Source organism: Prionailurus viverrinus, chromosome B1 (genome assembly GCF_022837055.1).
Source record: "Prionailurus viverrinus isolate Anna chromosome B1, UM_Priviv_1.0, whole genome shotgun sequence".
Classification (NCBI taxonomy): Eukaryota; Metazoa; Chordata; class Mammalia; order Carnivora; family Felidae; genus Prionailurus; species Prionailurus viverrinus.
Window position 1 is genome coordinate 184,639,398 of NC_062564.1, and position 14,832 is coordinate 184,654,229.

The 14,832-nt window shown below is 38.4% G+C and overlaps 1 protein-coding gene across 3 annotated transcripts in view; it reads right to left on the reverse strand.

Annotated features, from left to right (window-relative positions):
• STIM2 (stromal interaction molecule 2) overlaps positions 1–14,832 on the reverse strand; it is a 151,443-nt gene that overhangs the window by 85,369 nt on the left and 51,242 nt on the right. For all 3 annotated transcript variants that reach the window (XM_047856571.1, XM_047856570.1, XM_047856572.1), the window contains one exon: positions 3,099–3,229. In XM_047856571.1, the coding sequence (XP_047712527.1) occupies positions 3,099–3,229 (131 nt within the window). The remainder of the gene's footprint in view (positions 1–3,098; positions 3,230–14,832) is intronic.

The window sequence follows — 14,832 nt, forward strand, 5'->3', positions numbered from 1 at the left end:
GTATTACCATTTACTTCTTTAAAAAACAGACACTTATAAGAAATACAAATCAAGATGTAGCTATTCTGAACAGAAGGCACGAAACAGTCCAGGGGCCACAGAATTAACAACTCATTCCTTAAAGTCTACAACATGCCAGTCTCTAGATCAGAGCTGTTCAATACAAATTAATTTGATCTAAGTAAGTGGTGTTAACTTTTCCAGAAGTCACATTAAAAAAGTAAAAAGAAACACATGAAATTAGTTTTATATCTTACGTAATCCACTATGTCCATAATATTATTATTCCCAACAGGTAATCGGTATTTTAAAGTTCAAATATTTTACACTATTTTTCTCATATTCAAAATCTGAAGTGCATTTTACACTTTTTTTTTTTAATTTTTTTTTTTTTTAACGTTTATTTATTTTTGAGACAGAAACAGCATGAACGGGGGAGGGTCAGAGAGAGAGGGAGACACAGAATCGGAAGCAGGCTCCAGGCTCTGGGCCATCATCAGCCCAGAGCCCGACGCGGGGCTCGAACTCACGGACCGCGAGATCGTGACCTGGCTGAAGTCGGATGCTTAACCGACTGCGCCACCCAGGCGCCCCACATTTTACACTTTTAACACAGGTCAATTTTAGGTGCTCGACAGCCCAATGTAGCTAGTAGCTACACACTGGGCAGTGGATTCCTAGATTCTGTACGGTACTGATGAAACATAAAGGCATACTTTATTTGCTTTTAAATATTAATATTAGAAGAAATGCAGAGCCAAGGATAGCATCTTCTGTTTCTAAACATCAAAGCACCTGTCATACCCACAGAATTCTTAAGTTCTTTTAACATAAATTTTAAATTTTAACAAAAGGTTTTTAGTTCTAACTTTTATTACAAAATGTTTGGAACTCCACTGAAACTGGAATGACTCAAGACGAGTCTCCCTGAGGTACAAGTTATATAGCCACACATGCTTACTTTGTTTCTCATGGCGATAACAACACTTCACACATTTGAGCATTTAATATCTGACGATGAGGTTAAAAAGATTAAAATAACTTGTAATTCGAGGAACTATTATGCAATCAGATACATTTAAATAGGCTGTCAAATACCTGCATAAGCTTACTTAATACCTCTCTGTCTATATATTATACACAACTTTAACAGATCTCCCTCTGATGGCACTTTTAATGACTGAAAAAAATGTGCATTTTTGCTACTCTTTTCAGACTTAAATGTTTCTGTAATTGTGATGTAGTAAGAAATATATTTGGCCTTTGTCCTTGGTTCCTGGCACAGGAATTTCCTGAGCGATAGGAGAGTATTTTGCCCCTTTTGATCACACCTGAGTTCATGCTAAAAGATGACTTACAATGGGGCCTCTAGATCATCTCAGGACGGGGCAGGTCAGCACAAAGACCAGGTGATTAGAGGGCTGGAACTTTCAGTCCCACCCACCTGACCACTGAGGAAACTGAGCTCTGTAGAAACAGAGAACTCTTTTCCATGCCTTTCTCTTAGCTTCTGATGTCGTCAGCAATCCTTGTCATTCCCTGACTTGCAGCGCTGTAACTCCCGCCTCTGCCTCCATTGTCACAGGGTCATCTTCCCCCCATTGCAAGTGTCTCCCCATTGCATGGTGCTTCTCCTCTCTTACACGGATACCAGTCATACTGGATTAGGGGCCCACACAAGTCCAGTATATCCTTAGCCTAACTAAGTACATCTGAAATGACTCTACTTACAAATAAGGTCACATTCTGAGGAACCAGAAGTTAGGAATTCAAAATATGTCCTTTTTTGGGGGGCGCGGGGGACACATTTCAACCCATAATTTGGGCCTTTACAACAAAAAGTCTGCCAACCCTGACTTAGAAGAATTAGAACTGAGGAGAAGTAGGTACAGAGGTGCCACTGAACAGTGAGGTGTTTCAAAGAGGAGAGCTGAGATTTTGTTTCAGACAAACTAACTTGAAAGCAGAAGTAAGAACACTCAAAAGATGTCAGACAGGAAGCAATATACGCTGGTCAGGAAGGTGGCCTGGCTTAGAGATGGGGGAGTCCAGTAGAGCCTAAAAAAGGATATGCATCTGCAGGACAAATGTTTTATACGGCAGATCAAGAATTAATCTGAAGAGAATGTTACTACTAGATAACAATGGGATTAGAGAATGTCACTGTTACGTAACATTAGACGATAATGTAATTTAGTATCCTATGAACCAAAAGAGAAGCAACTCAACCATGACAAACATAACAAAGAAAGAGGCCTGAAAATGACCAGGGGATTTGGCTAGAATAAGACTACAGCCAAGCGAAGAAAACAACTTCCATGGAGAACCTAAGAAGGACACTGGAGGTACGCTGGGGGGAAGATGAGAATGCTTAAGAAATGAAACATGATTTACACACACAGCAGGTACAGCAGACCAGTACACTGGTGACCCCCAATGAGCCACAACTCCTGGCATTCATGCCCTTGTATAATCCTCTCCTACACAGACTATGAGCTTAGCCAAATAACTTGCTTTAAGCCAATTTGATATTAACAGGCACTGGCAAGCAGGGGCATGATAAGCACTTTCACATGGGAACTTGGCTGTCTCCGATCACTGCCCCCTGGAAGCCAGCTGCCATGCTGTAAGGAAGCCTGAGCTAGATTCTGAACGATGAGAGACTACATGGAGACAGACTGTGAAGGCTAAGAGGTCATCATTCCAGCCCCGGCAGAGTCCCCAACTGAACGCAACCACCAGTGACCTCAACCCATACCTAAGGGAACAGCGAAAACACCCAGCTGAGCACAATCAACCCAGAGAATCAGGAAAAATGATAAACTGTTGTCACCTGAAGCCACCAAGTTTTGTGGTGGTTTGTAAAGCAGCAACAGATAACTGATACCGTCAAAACAGATTTATGCTTGAGAAATGCAGGAACGTGAGGATTCTCATTAAACTGGGAAGACTTCTATAGGCGTGGGGAGAAAAGAACAAAGGAAAACCATATAAATTAAGATGCAAAGAGAAAAACTGAAGATGTTAAAGATAGAGCTGAGTCACCTGAGGAACAACGGGAAAATTTAAGAGGACACCCAGCAAAGTTTTCCACCTACTTCATCACTTTCGTCTACTTCAATTCCACCATCTTTGTCATCATCCATTTGTTTATGGATTGTCTGAAGAGCTTCCAGGCTGAATCGATCATCTTCTGTGAAACATGGCGGACTCAGTGACAGGCAGGGATCTGCAACAGAACAAAGGGCAGTTTTGACTTGCCATGCCAAAACACAGGCTGCAGGCATACAAGTGACAAGAAAAACAACATCAAATATCAGACTAAGTCAAACCAACAGATTTTAAAAAGTCCAGCAAAGTCATCGAAAGTATAATACAGGAACACAACAGACTAAAAATAAGTAACTGAATTTAATGGCTACTAGGCAACCACAACCAGGAGTAACTCCCGTCCTGACTTCAGGTTGTCTAACTGCTTCCACATCTTTAGCCGTTTTCTTCTTAACCAACCTACTATATTTACTAATTATTTCCCCCCAAAAACAGAGCTCCTTTCTTAAAAAAAAAAGAACCTAAAAAGCACAGAATACAAGGGGCTATTTTCGAATAATCCACTTCAATTAAAATGTGAATCCTAGGAAAATATCAGAGAATACAAGAAAAGGATATATATAGGATAGGCACACGATACTTAGAAACTTTTTTTTTCACTTTTCTATTTAAGAATCAAAGAGTTCATGGCTCAGGTCATGATCTCGCAGTTTGTGGGTTCCAGCCCCAGTCCGGGCTCTGTGCTGACAGCTCAGAGCCTGGAGCCTGCTTCAGAGTCTGTGTCTCCCCTCTCTCAGCCCCTCCCCCACGCATGCTCTGTCTCTCAAAAATAAGACGTTAAAAAAAATTTTCAAATAAATAAACATTAAAAACAATTTTTTTAAATAAAGTAGTTACTAGCATAATAGAAGGGTTAGCCACAATTTGGTTTTCTCAACAACAGCTAAAAATCTAGTTTATCATTCTGGCCCTGTTACAAATTAACAATCTGATTTTGGACAAATCACTTGTCCTTGTGTCTTAGTTACCACATCTCTAAAATAAAGTAGTCTAGATGCTTACTAAATCTACTGTAGCTATAATGGCCTAAGAAATGATCTAATTCTGTACTTAGGAAAAAACACTGCACAAAGCCAGTACTGGAAATCAATTAATAAATTTTTTTGGTAAAAGAATAACGCAAATCTGTATTACCTACATGTTCCAGTTATAACTCATTTTGGTGAGTTAACATTTTTAATAGTTTTAATTCAAAAGCTAATTTTAATTTAGTCTTGGAAGAGAAAGAAACAGAAAAGGAAACTGTAAAAAGGGAAAATGCAATGATAAACGTTGTGACATACGTGTGTATACGTATTTAAAACTCTAATCAAGATTTGCTAAAATCTAAGAACTTACAGGAACAATGGTCAGTTATGACCCCTAATTCATGAAACAACCAGAGCCCTAATACGCCTACAAATTCAAACTCATTTGTACTTATTTTGACTGGCTATGAAGCAAAAGCTCCCAGATACCATAACATAGAGAATAAAGAAGATCTGAATACAATGTGTTATTGCGTCCATAATAAACATACGCAGTTACTGCAAATAGTATAGAAGGGTTGGCATCACTTACTGACTAAACAGGCTTTGTGGTCAACCCTGTCAAACTCTAAAAGGAGTGAATAATGAGGGCTCTGAAAACCATATAAAGCTTTAAAAGAAAATTAGGAGAAACATATGATCTGAAAAAACTTCATATAAAAATAAAATTGATTTTTTTTTTTTTTACTTATCTAATAAACCTTATCTTTCAAGGTCTGTTGCAGGATGTAACTTCTCCAGGAAATCTTTCATAAATATCTATACTATCTTCCAGCGATTACTTCCTCCTCCGAACACCATTCCAACCATTCAACAAATATCTCTTAAGCATCTACCATATGTCAGGCATTGGAAATACCATAGTGAAAAGAGAGATAAAAATTCCTCATGAGGGGGGCCTGGGTGGTGGGGGGCCTGCTTAAGATTCTCTCACTCCCCCTCCCTCTGCCCCTCCCCAGTGCACACTCACGCTCTCTCGCTTTCTCTGTAAAAAAAAAAAAAAAAAAAAAATTTCCTCATGAAACTACAGCCTAGTGGAGGAGATGAGCATAACAAGATAAAGAAGTAAAAGGTAGAGCATGCTAGCAGCTAGCAGTGGGTAAGTACTGAGGAGAAAAATAAAGAGCAGATATGAAATGCCAAGGGATTTGAAACCTGATTATATTTTATTCTCATATCATTCAACCTAAGTCCTCGTTAATGTTGTACTTTATTAATCTCTAACTGCTTACACGGATCCTTTTGTCTATACAATTGAGCTTATGACCAAGGCAGGAAAACGTCTTCTGTTTCTCACATTCATAATACCCAGGGCTTAGTTTAGCAATTTTGTGTCTCTGATAAATTGTTACTTCATACACTAAATCACAAACTTCTAGGCTTTTATGCTGTGCAAACCAGTGACAGGCATGAGGAAACAGTCTAGTGATAAAGGAGGCATGTGGACCACAACAATATTTTAAGTTAGGGACCACTGAAAACACTACGTGTAGAGTGTTATGAGAGCCATGGAGGAAGAGCACCAATCCAGACCGGGAGAGAAAAGTCAGATGTTTTCTAGAGGTAACCCTGGGGGTTTTATATGACCTATAATTGATGACCTTGGGAAGGAGAGAAAAGCATGCATGGAAAAAGAAACATCATACGTTCAGTGTCATGAGAAAAATGTTGAACGTTCAGAGAAATGCCACTGGTTAGTATGTCTGGAGTACAGAGAATATATGGAAAGAAGAAAAGAGATCAGTAAGAAATTAGAAGGGGCTAGATCTCTAAGACTAAGGGTGGTTTTCCCCACACTAAGGAATTTGGATTTTCATCCTGAAAATTATGAGAAGCCCATACAGGACTTTCAAGGAGAAGCCGAACACAATCAGATGCATTATAGAAAGATCGTTCTGGTGATAGTGGAAAATAGACTGGAGGCAAGACTGGGAGGCACAGCGGTCAGGAAGTGCTACTGTAATCCTAGCAGCACGGAGCACCTCAGGCCTCCAAAGAATGGAGGAGGCAAATGACGAAGACTGCTCTAGGATTTGGCGTTTTGCCAAGTTAGAATTGCAGGAGGAAAGGAAGGGCAGGAGTTGAGGATAAAGCAAGGGTGATCCATTTTCCCACATAAAATTGTATTTCCTTTTGGTACGGTGACTTAAGGACTAGAAATCTGACTTAGAACAGTTGTGAATTCTGAGCCCCATTACCTGTTCTAAAGTCCTTTCCTTTTCTTTCTCAACTGTATCCCTTCTAGGTCAATTCAGCACAAGTGATCATTTTAACCCAAATTGGCTGACCTAAATTTCTTTTTCAAATATACAAACTGTTACAAAAGATCTGTGCATATAATAAATCAGGGAGAATGGTTTCAAAGACAGCTGCTGAAACGCCAAAATGGCTCTCCTTTGCCTCACTGACCTCGCCTTAGCTACCCCAAATGCACCGGCACATTCCTGTGTTCCACAGCCAGAAACGTGTTTCTCAGATACCTAAACAGAATTCAGTTGTTCACCGAGACATGATATGGAGTGCCTGGAAGGTGCCAGCCCAGTGCTTGGTGCTGGACACCCGTGTGACAACTAGGACAGATTTCCTCTGCTCCGTGCCCCCACTTCGTATTAAATGCAATATGGTGTCATAAACCTTTCTAGCACTATACAGTGAGCAGTCCTTTCTTTTCTCTGGATCAAGAACAGCAATTTCTGCTGAAGAAAAAGAAATCAGCCAAAAGAAAATAAAACTTAACCGAAGTCAGCAACCAACAAACACCACTGTTAAAATTCCAACTTGTTTTCCTCTACTCAAAGCCAAACAAATCCTCAGTATGATTTCTGCAGAAACAAAGTCTAATGAAGTAAAATGATTTCACCTAAGAAACATCTACTACATTCCAGAAACCAATACTGCTTTATATACATAATCTCTACAACCCTGTGGGGGACACATATTATCTCCATTTTCAGATGAGGAAATGGCACTCATGAGTATCTTGCTCAAGATCACATCCCTAGAAGTGGCAGAGCTAGGATTCAAATGAAGTCTTCAAGACTCCAATCCATGTTCCAGCATCAGTATAATGAATGTAAATGGGTCACAGTGTCACCAACATCAGAGAATAAAGTATTGCTACCACAAATATTACCAGGACCCAAGGAGCTAAGAACACCAAGAAGCATAAATGTGTCCCACAGAAGGGACACTACTGCATGATGTTGATAACCTAGAATACATACCTATACTTCCTACATTACCTTTCCTTTTAATAATGTCTTCAAGCCACACTCCCCTTGAACAAACCTTGATAGTAAGTTTATTATTACCACAGTGACTGATACATTTGTTGAACGATTTACTTATACGTAAGTATTACAAGGCAAATAAATGAATTTCTGAATACTCTTTATCTAGAAAATGTATAGATGTCAGACACTAGGTTAGAAGCCCGGTATACAAAAAGTAGAGCAAGTAAATAAAGTTCAATATGGCAAGTACAATGGCAGACGTGTAGTAAATACATAATGGTGGCAAAACTAAAGGAGTAGTTCCGTCTACATGAATAGCAAGAAAAAACTCAAGGAGAAGTGATATTTACATTTATTCTTAAAAGACGAGCAAATGTTTTCTAGGAAGACACGTATAGGCAAGAACATAATGTGCTAATAGCTATTATACTAACAACATAATGATAACAATAACTACTAATTACAGAATGCCTATCATATACAACTATATGTAAATTGCCTATTATACATTTCAGTTTGCCTAGAAAGTAAGCACTACTGTTCTGATTTTTTTTTTTCAATTTATTTTATTTAGAGAGAGAGAGAGAGAGAGAGAGAACAAGCAGGGGAGGGGCAGAGTGAGACAGACAGACAGAATCTCAAGCAAGCTCCCTGCAGTCAGCACAGAGCCCCATGCAGGGCTCAATCCCACAAACCATGAGATACTGACCTGAGCAGAGATCAAGAATCAGAGGCTTAACTGCTTAACTGACTGAGCCACCTAGGCACCCCTATTGTTCCCATTTAATTGGAAAACTATGAGAAAAGACTGACAATATCAGTGAGGGACAGATTATGAAGGGATTATTCTAAAGTGAAAAGAAAAGAAAATAATATTAATACATTACTCACTGAAAGCTCCCACTTAGTTCCTTGGCCTGCAGGGTTTTCTTCCAAATCCACGCAGGCTCAGGTAACTGCCTTCATTCCAACTCAACTGTTTCTCCTCAAAGGCCATCTTATTTCCCTCTCCAAAACAGCCTTGGCCTTTAGGCTCTCTCTGCTTGCCCTATTATTCTTCATAGCACTTTACTGCAGGGCACTACAGTATCTATTTATGTATTTGCTTACTGCCCAACTCCCCCACTGTAACGTCAACATGAGATTACAGGCTTTTGTTGTGATCACTGCTCTTTCCGGAGTGCCTAGAACAGTGCCTGCTCACAGCAAGTGCTCAAAAAATATCTGTGTACTGAATCACTAGCCTAATTGGTTTTTCAATATAAATGTTTGGAAGAGAACAACTTTTCTAGAAATTACATGGCAGGTAAGAATACTACGATGTAGAAAATGACGACAAAACTCCTTACCTCTTTATAACAATGTTAAATCTACCTAAGTTAGTAGGAATTTATTAACCTTACTCTTCCAGTTAAAACCATTCAATGGCTCCCTAGAACCTAAAGTATAAAGTTTATTTGTTCATTGTCAAATATTACTGTTTAAATATTTATTAAACAAAATACAGAACAAATTATGCAAAAAAAATTGAGGAGAACTTTAAAATATTAAAGATGGTCTTCTCTAAGGCTTTTATACTCTTGGCAGTTAAGATAAAACTACATGGGGTAAAAGACTAAGCCAGTTTTACTTTCTATATATTATTACTAATATATATATATAAAATATGTAGATTATTACTATATATTACTACACCTAATAAATACTGATGTCTGACTTTTACATGCAAGCAATCACATTTTTAGTGGCATTAGGAAAGAAAAATTAGATTTTATTTCTTTAATGTTCATTCATTTTTGAGAGAGAGACAAAGTGCAAGCAGGGGAGGGGCAGAGAGAGGGAGACACAGAATCTGAAACAGGCTCCAGGCTCTGAGCTGTCAGCACAGAGCCCAACGTGGGGCTGGAACTCACGAACCGTGAGATCATGACCTGAGCTGATGTCGGATGCTTAACCGACTGAGCCACCCAGGAGGCTCAGAGAAAGTGGATTTTAATACGTGGGGTCAGAAAAAAGAAAAGAAAAAAAAAAAAAACTCAAACAGAAAATAAGATGGGCTCTGGAACTCACAAGGAGTAGTCTGGCTAACAGACTGGTTCTCAACCGAGAGTGCCACTCAGTGCCCTGCCCTCCCCACTCCCGCTCACCTCTCTCCACTCTGCTGCTACAGTCATCCAGTGGAGGGGTGGAGGCTAAGGATGTTAAACAACGAGAATGCACAGGCCAGTCCCACACACCACAGAACAGCAGAGTCCCCAGCTATGCCAACAGTCTCGCCAGAGAGGAAGAAAACACTGGCAGCAGCAGGATATGAATCTGGAACAATAACCTGGAGCTATCAGTCAGTGAAGGACAATGAATCTCTCTGAAAGAGGCATCTAAAGAAGTCACTGATGATTTTTAAGTAGGACTGTGACACAAGAACTGTAACAGAGAAATTACAATTTATATTTTGTGTAATGCTTTCAAGTTCAAAATATGCTTTCCCATACAGTCAGTTTTATTTTAATCTAGAGAAGAAACTATCGCTTTAGTTTACGTGCTTTTACCAACTCGTGTCTGTTCTAATAGTCCAGGCAGGAAGTAACAAAATACAAGCCACAATCATGGCAGTGAAGACAGAAAGAAAAGGTTATACTGAAGTGATAACTGAATGTACTCAAGAAAGAAGACAAATATGATTGACATTTCAGGCCTAAAAGTCTAGGTTAAAAAAAAAGGCTGAGCCAGACCAAACAACATAGAGTTACAAAATGTGTTAAATGGGTTTCCATTCACCCTTCAATATTTAAGAGGAATAAATATTCACTCCACATTCTATATTCTGCCCTCCCATTCAACTGATATATACAGGGAATACAGTTCAGAAACCTAAGAAAACAAGAGCTTAAGAAATAACTGAAGCTGGGACACCTGGGTGGCTCAGTCGGTTAAGCGGCTGACTTCAGTCATGATCTTGCTGTTCCCAAGGTCACACCCCGTGTCGGGCTCTGTGCTGACAGATCAGAGCCTAGAGCCTGTTTCAGATTCTGTGTCTCCCTCTCTCCCTTTGCCCCTCTCCCACTCATGCTCTGTCTCACTCTCTCAAAAATAAACATTTTAAAAATCAAAAATAATAATAATAACAATAACTGAAGCTGGGACACCTGGGTGACTCAGTCGGTTGAGTATGCAACTCTTGATTTCAGCTCAGGTCATGATCTCAGGGTTCATGAGTTCAAGCTCCAAGTCAGGTCAGAGCCTGCTTCTTTTCCTCTCTCCCTCTCTCTGCCCCTTCCCCGCTTGTGGATGCTTGCACGCACGAGCGCTCTCTCTCTCTCTCTCCCCTCCTCTCAAAAAAATAAATAAATAAAACAAGAAAAAATTTTTAAAAAAGAAAAGAACTAAAACTGAGAAAGTAAATCCAGTCTTTAGAGCTAGTTTCCCGCCCATAATACCCTTAAGGTCAGCAAATTTCACACAGAAAAACCAAGAAGGGGAGCCGGCCGGCTCTTAATCACAAACCAATGACTGTAGCCCTTTAACAATGTGCAACATCATATACCACCAAGACTTGGCTTACCATACGGGCAACTATTTACGAGTCTCATGATTAGGCTTTTCTTAATTAATGCCACTGAGAGAAATTCTTTAAATAAATATTGACTGTATTTAGCACCTCCATTAATAGTTCAAGCATTTACCAAATCAAATATTATAATCCAAATATTTTGAGAATAAATGTTCTCTAAAGTCTTCAAGATAATTCTTTGGTGTCATTTTTCAATAAACCAAAGATATGATTCAAACTCAAAAGTAAGTAATGTCTTCTCTGATATCCTGTTTAGGGCAGAGTCTGTCTTATGCCCCTTATATGCCCAGTGTCTAACATACTGTATGCTTACCTAGCATACAGTAAGATTAATGGATGTTTCTCAAAAAATCTACTAATAATAATAAAGGCCACTGTATACTTTTTTAGGGAGAAATGAGTTTCAACCCATTATCTATTATATTTTCTGGCATATAGTAGGTATTTAAAATATGTTCATATTTATTAAGAACAGATTACATGCCAGAACAACAAATGAGAAAGAAAAAGTTGCAACTGGTATACACAGTGCTATACCCAGACGCTCTAAAACTGCAGGTGGAAGGCTCTAGAATCTCTCATATTTACTCAATTAAAGTTCATCAGTTAAAGGAAACAAACCCTACCAATAGAGGGCTGAGAAACCACTGCAGAGGTACCTAATTACGCCCTACGTGTCACACTGAACAGAAAATAAAGGGCCTTTCTTTACTTTAAATCCCTCCTGACTGACGACTGCCTCTTGGAGTTCTGAATCTCTTTAATCACTGACTTTGTATAGAAAGTACCTATTAATTAGTCTCTACTCTTATAAAAAGAAAGAAGTTTCCCCTGGTTGTTAGGCTAAAAATTTCCCTTAAAAAAACTGTCCAGCTCAACTAAACCTTCCAAATGTTTTAAGTAGACCATCTGATAAAAACTCAGTTACTGAGATCCCTTCCTGCTTTCCAGGAACACTTTTCAATTTACCATCTTCTGATTATTTGACTTCCACTTATTCCCCCACCCATAAAATGCATCTTGTCCTTGCCACCTCAAACAGTTCCTGCTAATCTTCTCAAAACAGCCTCTCTAAAGATAGGAGACAGAAGATAATGCCTCTGCCTTGAAACTATCTTAATATGAAACTCATTTACCACCACATCCCTCATCCAAAAAAAATCTACATTTATATTCATGGTAACCAATACATTCCTTCAATGTATTTAAATAAACGAGAAAGAGTATTTATGCAGCTGTATTTATCTCTGTATTCACTGACAGTTGTATATTTCCATTGTGTTTTATATTTAAGTTCCTAGAAAGCAGTAATATATGTTTATAACATTGCTGCATCGGTCATATGTGGGAAAATAATGTTGACTAGGTGCAAAAAAAAAATAAAAGTACACAGGTACACTGATTTATTTACTCCTGGTTCCCCAGGATACTATAAACACTAACGTTTCAATTAGCAACGTTACATGTACAGAATAGGGCAATAACTATGCTTATATTTATTTTGGGTTGTTTTGGAGGGAAGAATGTGGTAACTCAAAGTGACAACCAGAACACTGTGAATGTACTTAATGACACTGAATCATGTACTTAAAATGGTTTAAATGGTAAATTTTACATTATGTGTGTTTTACCACAATAAAGAAGAAAAAAAGCTGCAACCAAACGCAAGCTATAGAGAACACAGGTCATTAATGCCATCCTACCTGTATCAACACTCGGGAAATGAGAAGAGCACTGTTGTTACTGCCTGGTACTGACCTGAGAGCATGACACCATCTCACTTCTCCCACAGTGCAAGACCTTAACAACAATCTCGAAAAATAAAATTAGCATCCCAATTTTACAGAAAGGAAGGTTGAGGAGTCTGTAAAAGGAAAAGAAGAACTTTTAATTCATTCTCATCCTGCCACTTACTGTATAACCTCAGGAAAGTTATTTAACTTCTCTGCCTTAACTTCCTCATCTGTAGAATGGGAATAAGAGATAGCAACTTGGCAAAGCTGATGTTAGAATTAAATGAGACGTCTGCAGATAAAGCACCTAACACAGAGGGTGGCACGTATTTGGAACTCAGTAGATACCTACTACTATCATCCAGAAAGATGAAGGAATTAGCTAATAAATGGCACAGGAGGAACTCAACACTAAGTCTCCTGCAGCCTAAGTCTAGTCTTTCTATGATATTACTATTACCTTAACAGATACCAAAAACAGCATTTTTCTAAATTAGGCTTAACTCCAAATATCTTTTGGTTGACTCCAAAACCAAATATACCCTAAAACACAAGGAGAGAAAATAAAGAGGGAATAGAGCATTTTGGGGGTAACTTACACGCCAGGTGCTTTACCTGGTTATCTAATTCAACTTCTCTCAACAGCCCTGCTATACTGGGATGAACCTCGCTTCTTCTTTTCATGATGAATAAACCAAATCCTCATTTGCATGATGAATAAACCAAATTCTCATTTGCAAAGCAATATGCCCAAGATCAAAGAATTGGTTAACTATTTTGTTGAAATTCAAAAGAACTTTATTTTTCCTCATCCCCCACAATCCGTTAAAAAAAAAAATGACTTCCTATTTTTAAAAATACCCAAAAAGAATACTCTGAAAGCAAATTACAAAACAAGAATTCTAAAAGCAGATTCATTGAGAGCATTACTTACTACAAGTATATAATCTCCAAAGATTATTATATTGAAAATGGAAAACACTCATTTAAGTATAAGTTTTGGCTATGTACTTATAGGATTAATTTGTTCAAACAATTATTTTAGAAAGCTCTTACTGTTTCTAAGTGAAAACAAATGTACATTTCCAACTGGGAAGCAGAATCCAATGCCCTACCAATTTAGTTTCAGCAACAAAAATGGGTAAATCCCCATCCATGTACTGTTCCACAGTAATGGAAGAAAGATTTACAAAGTTATCCTTCATTCAATGAAAGAGTGAGAGGCATATGTGCACTTCTCATGGTAGTCGTAGGAGAGAAATGAAGCCACAGCCAGAGGCTTGATGTTCGGGATGTTTGTAAATCAAACATTTCTAAGTTGGGAACTGCCTATATACATACGGCATAGAAAGAAACAACCAGCCAACCCTTTATCTTATGGAGAAACAGACACTGGTTTTGTTTTGTTTGGGAAGGAGAAGTTTCATAAAACAATCCACACATTAAAGGTTTGCAAATTCAGATTCCAACACACAGGGCTCCTAAGTAATAATGTATAGTTACACAACTATACATTATAAATCCTTCTTGGTAATTAAAACATCACAGCAGAAAATATTAGAAAGGTGTCTCTGAATTAAAATATATATATATCTTCCCAGAATTTTTTAAGCCTCTTTTTTCCCTGAGGTTTTCTTAATTTTTATTTGCTACTAAATATTGAGCATATACCAGATTCTGCTGTAATTTCTTTTAACACATTAGTTCTAATTTTTACATTAATAATGAAACATAGGGGCGCCTGGGTGGCTCAGTTGGTTGAGCAACTGACTTCGGCTCAGGTCATGATCTCACAGTTTGTGAGTTCGAGCCCCGCGTCAGGCTCTGTGCTGACAGCTCAGAGCCTGGAGCCTGCTTCAGATTCTGGGTCTCCCCCTCTCTCTGCCCCTCCCCTGCTCATGCTCTGTGTCTCTCTGTCTCTCAATAATAAAACGTTAAAAAAAATTTTTTTTAAATAATGAAACATAATTATTACTATCTATATTTTTACAGTAAGCAAACGGAGATTGAGACAGGTCACCAAGAGACAGTCTACATTTTAAATTTATATTCATCTGGTTCAGCTGATTCACTGTTTTCCTGCAACACATATCCATTTAGAGTTGGGGGTAATATTCATGAGAACCCTTGGTTCTATATGGATGAACGACGGAGAT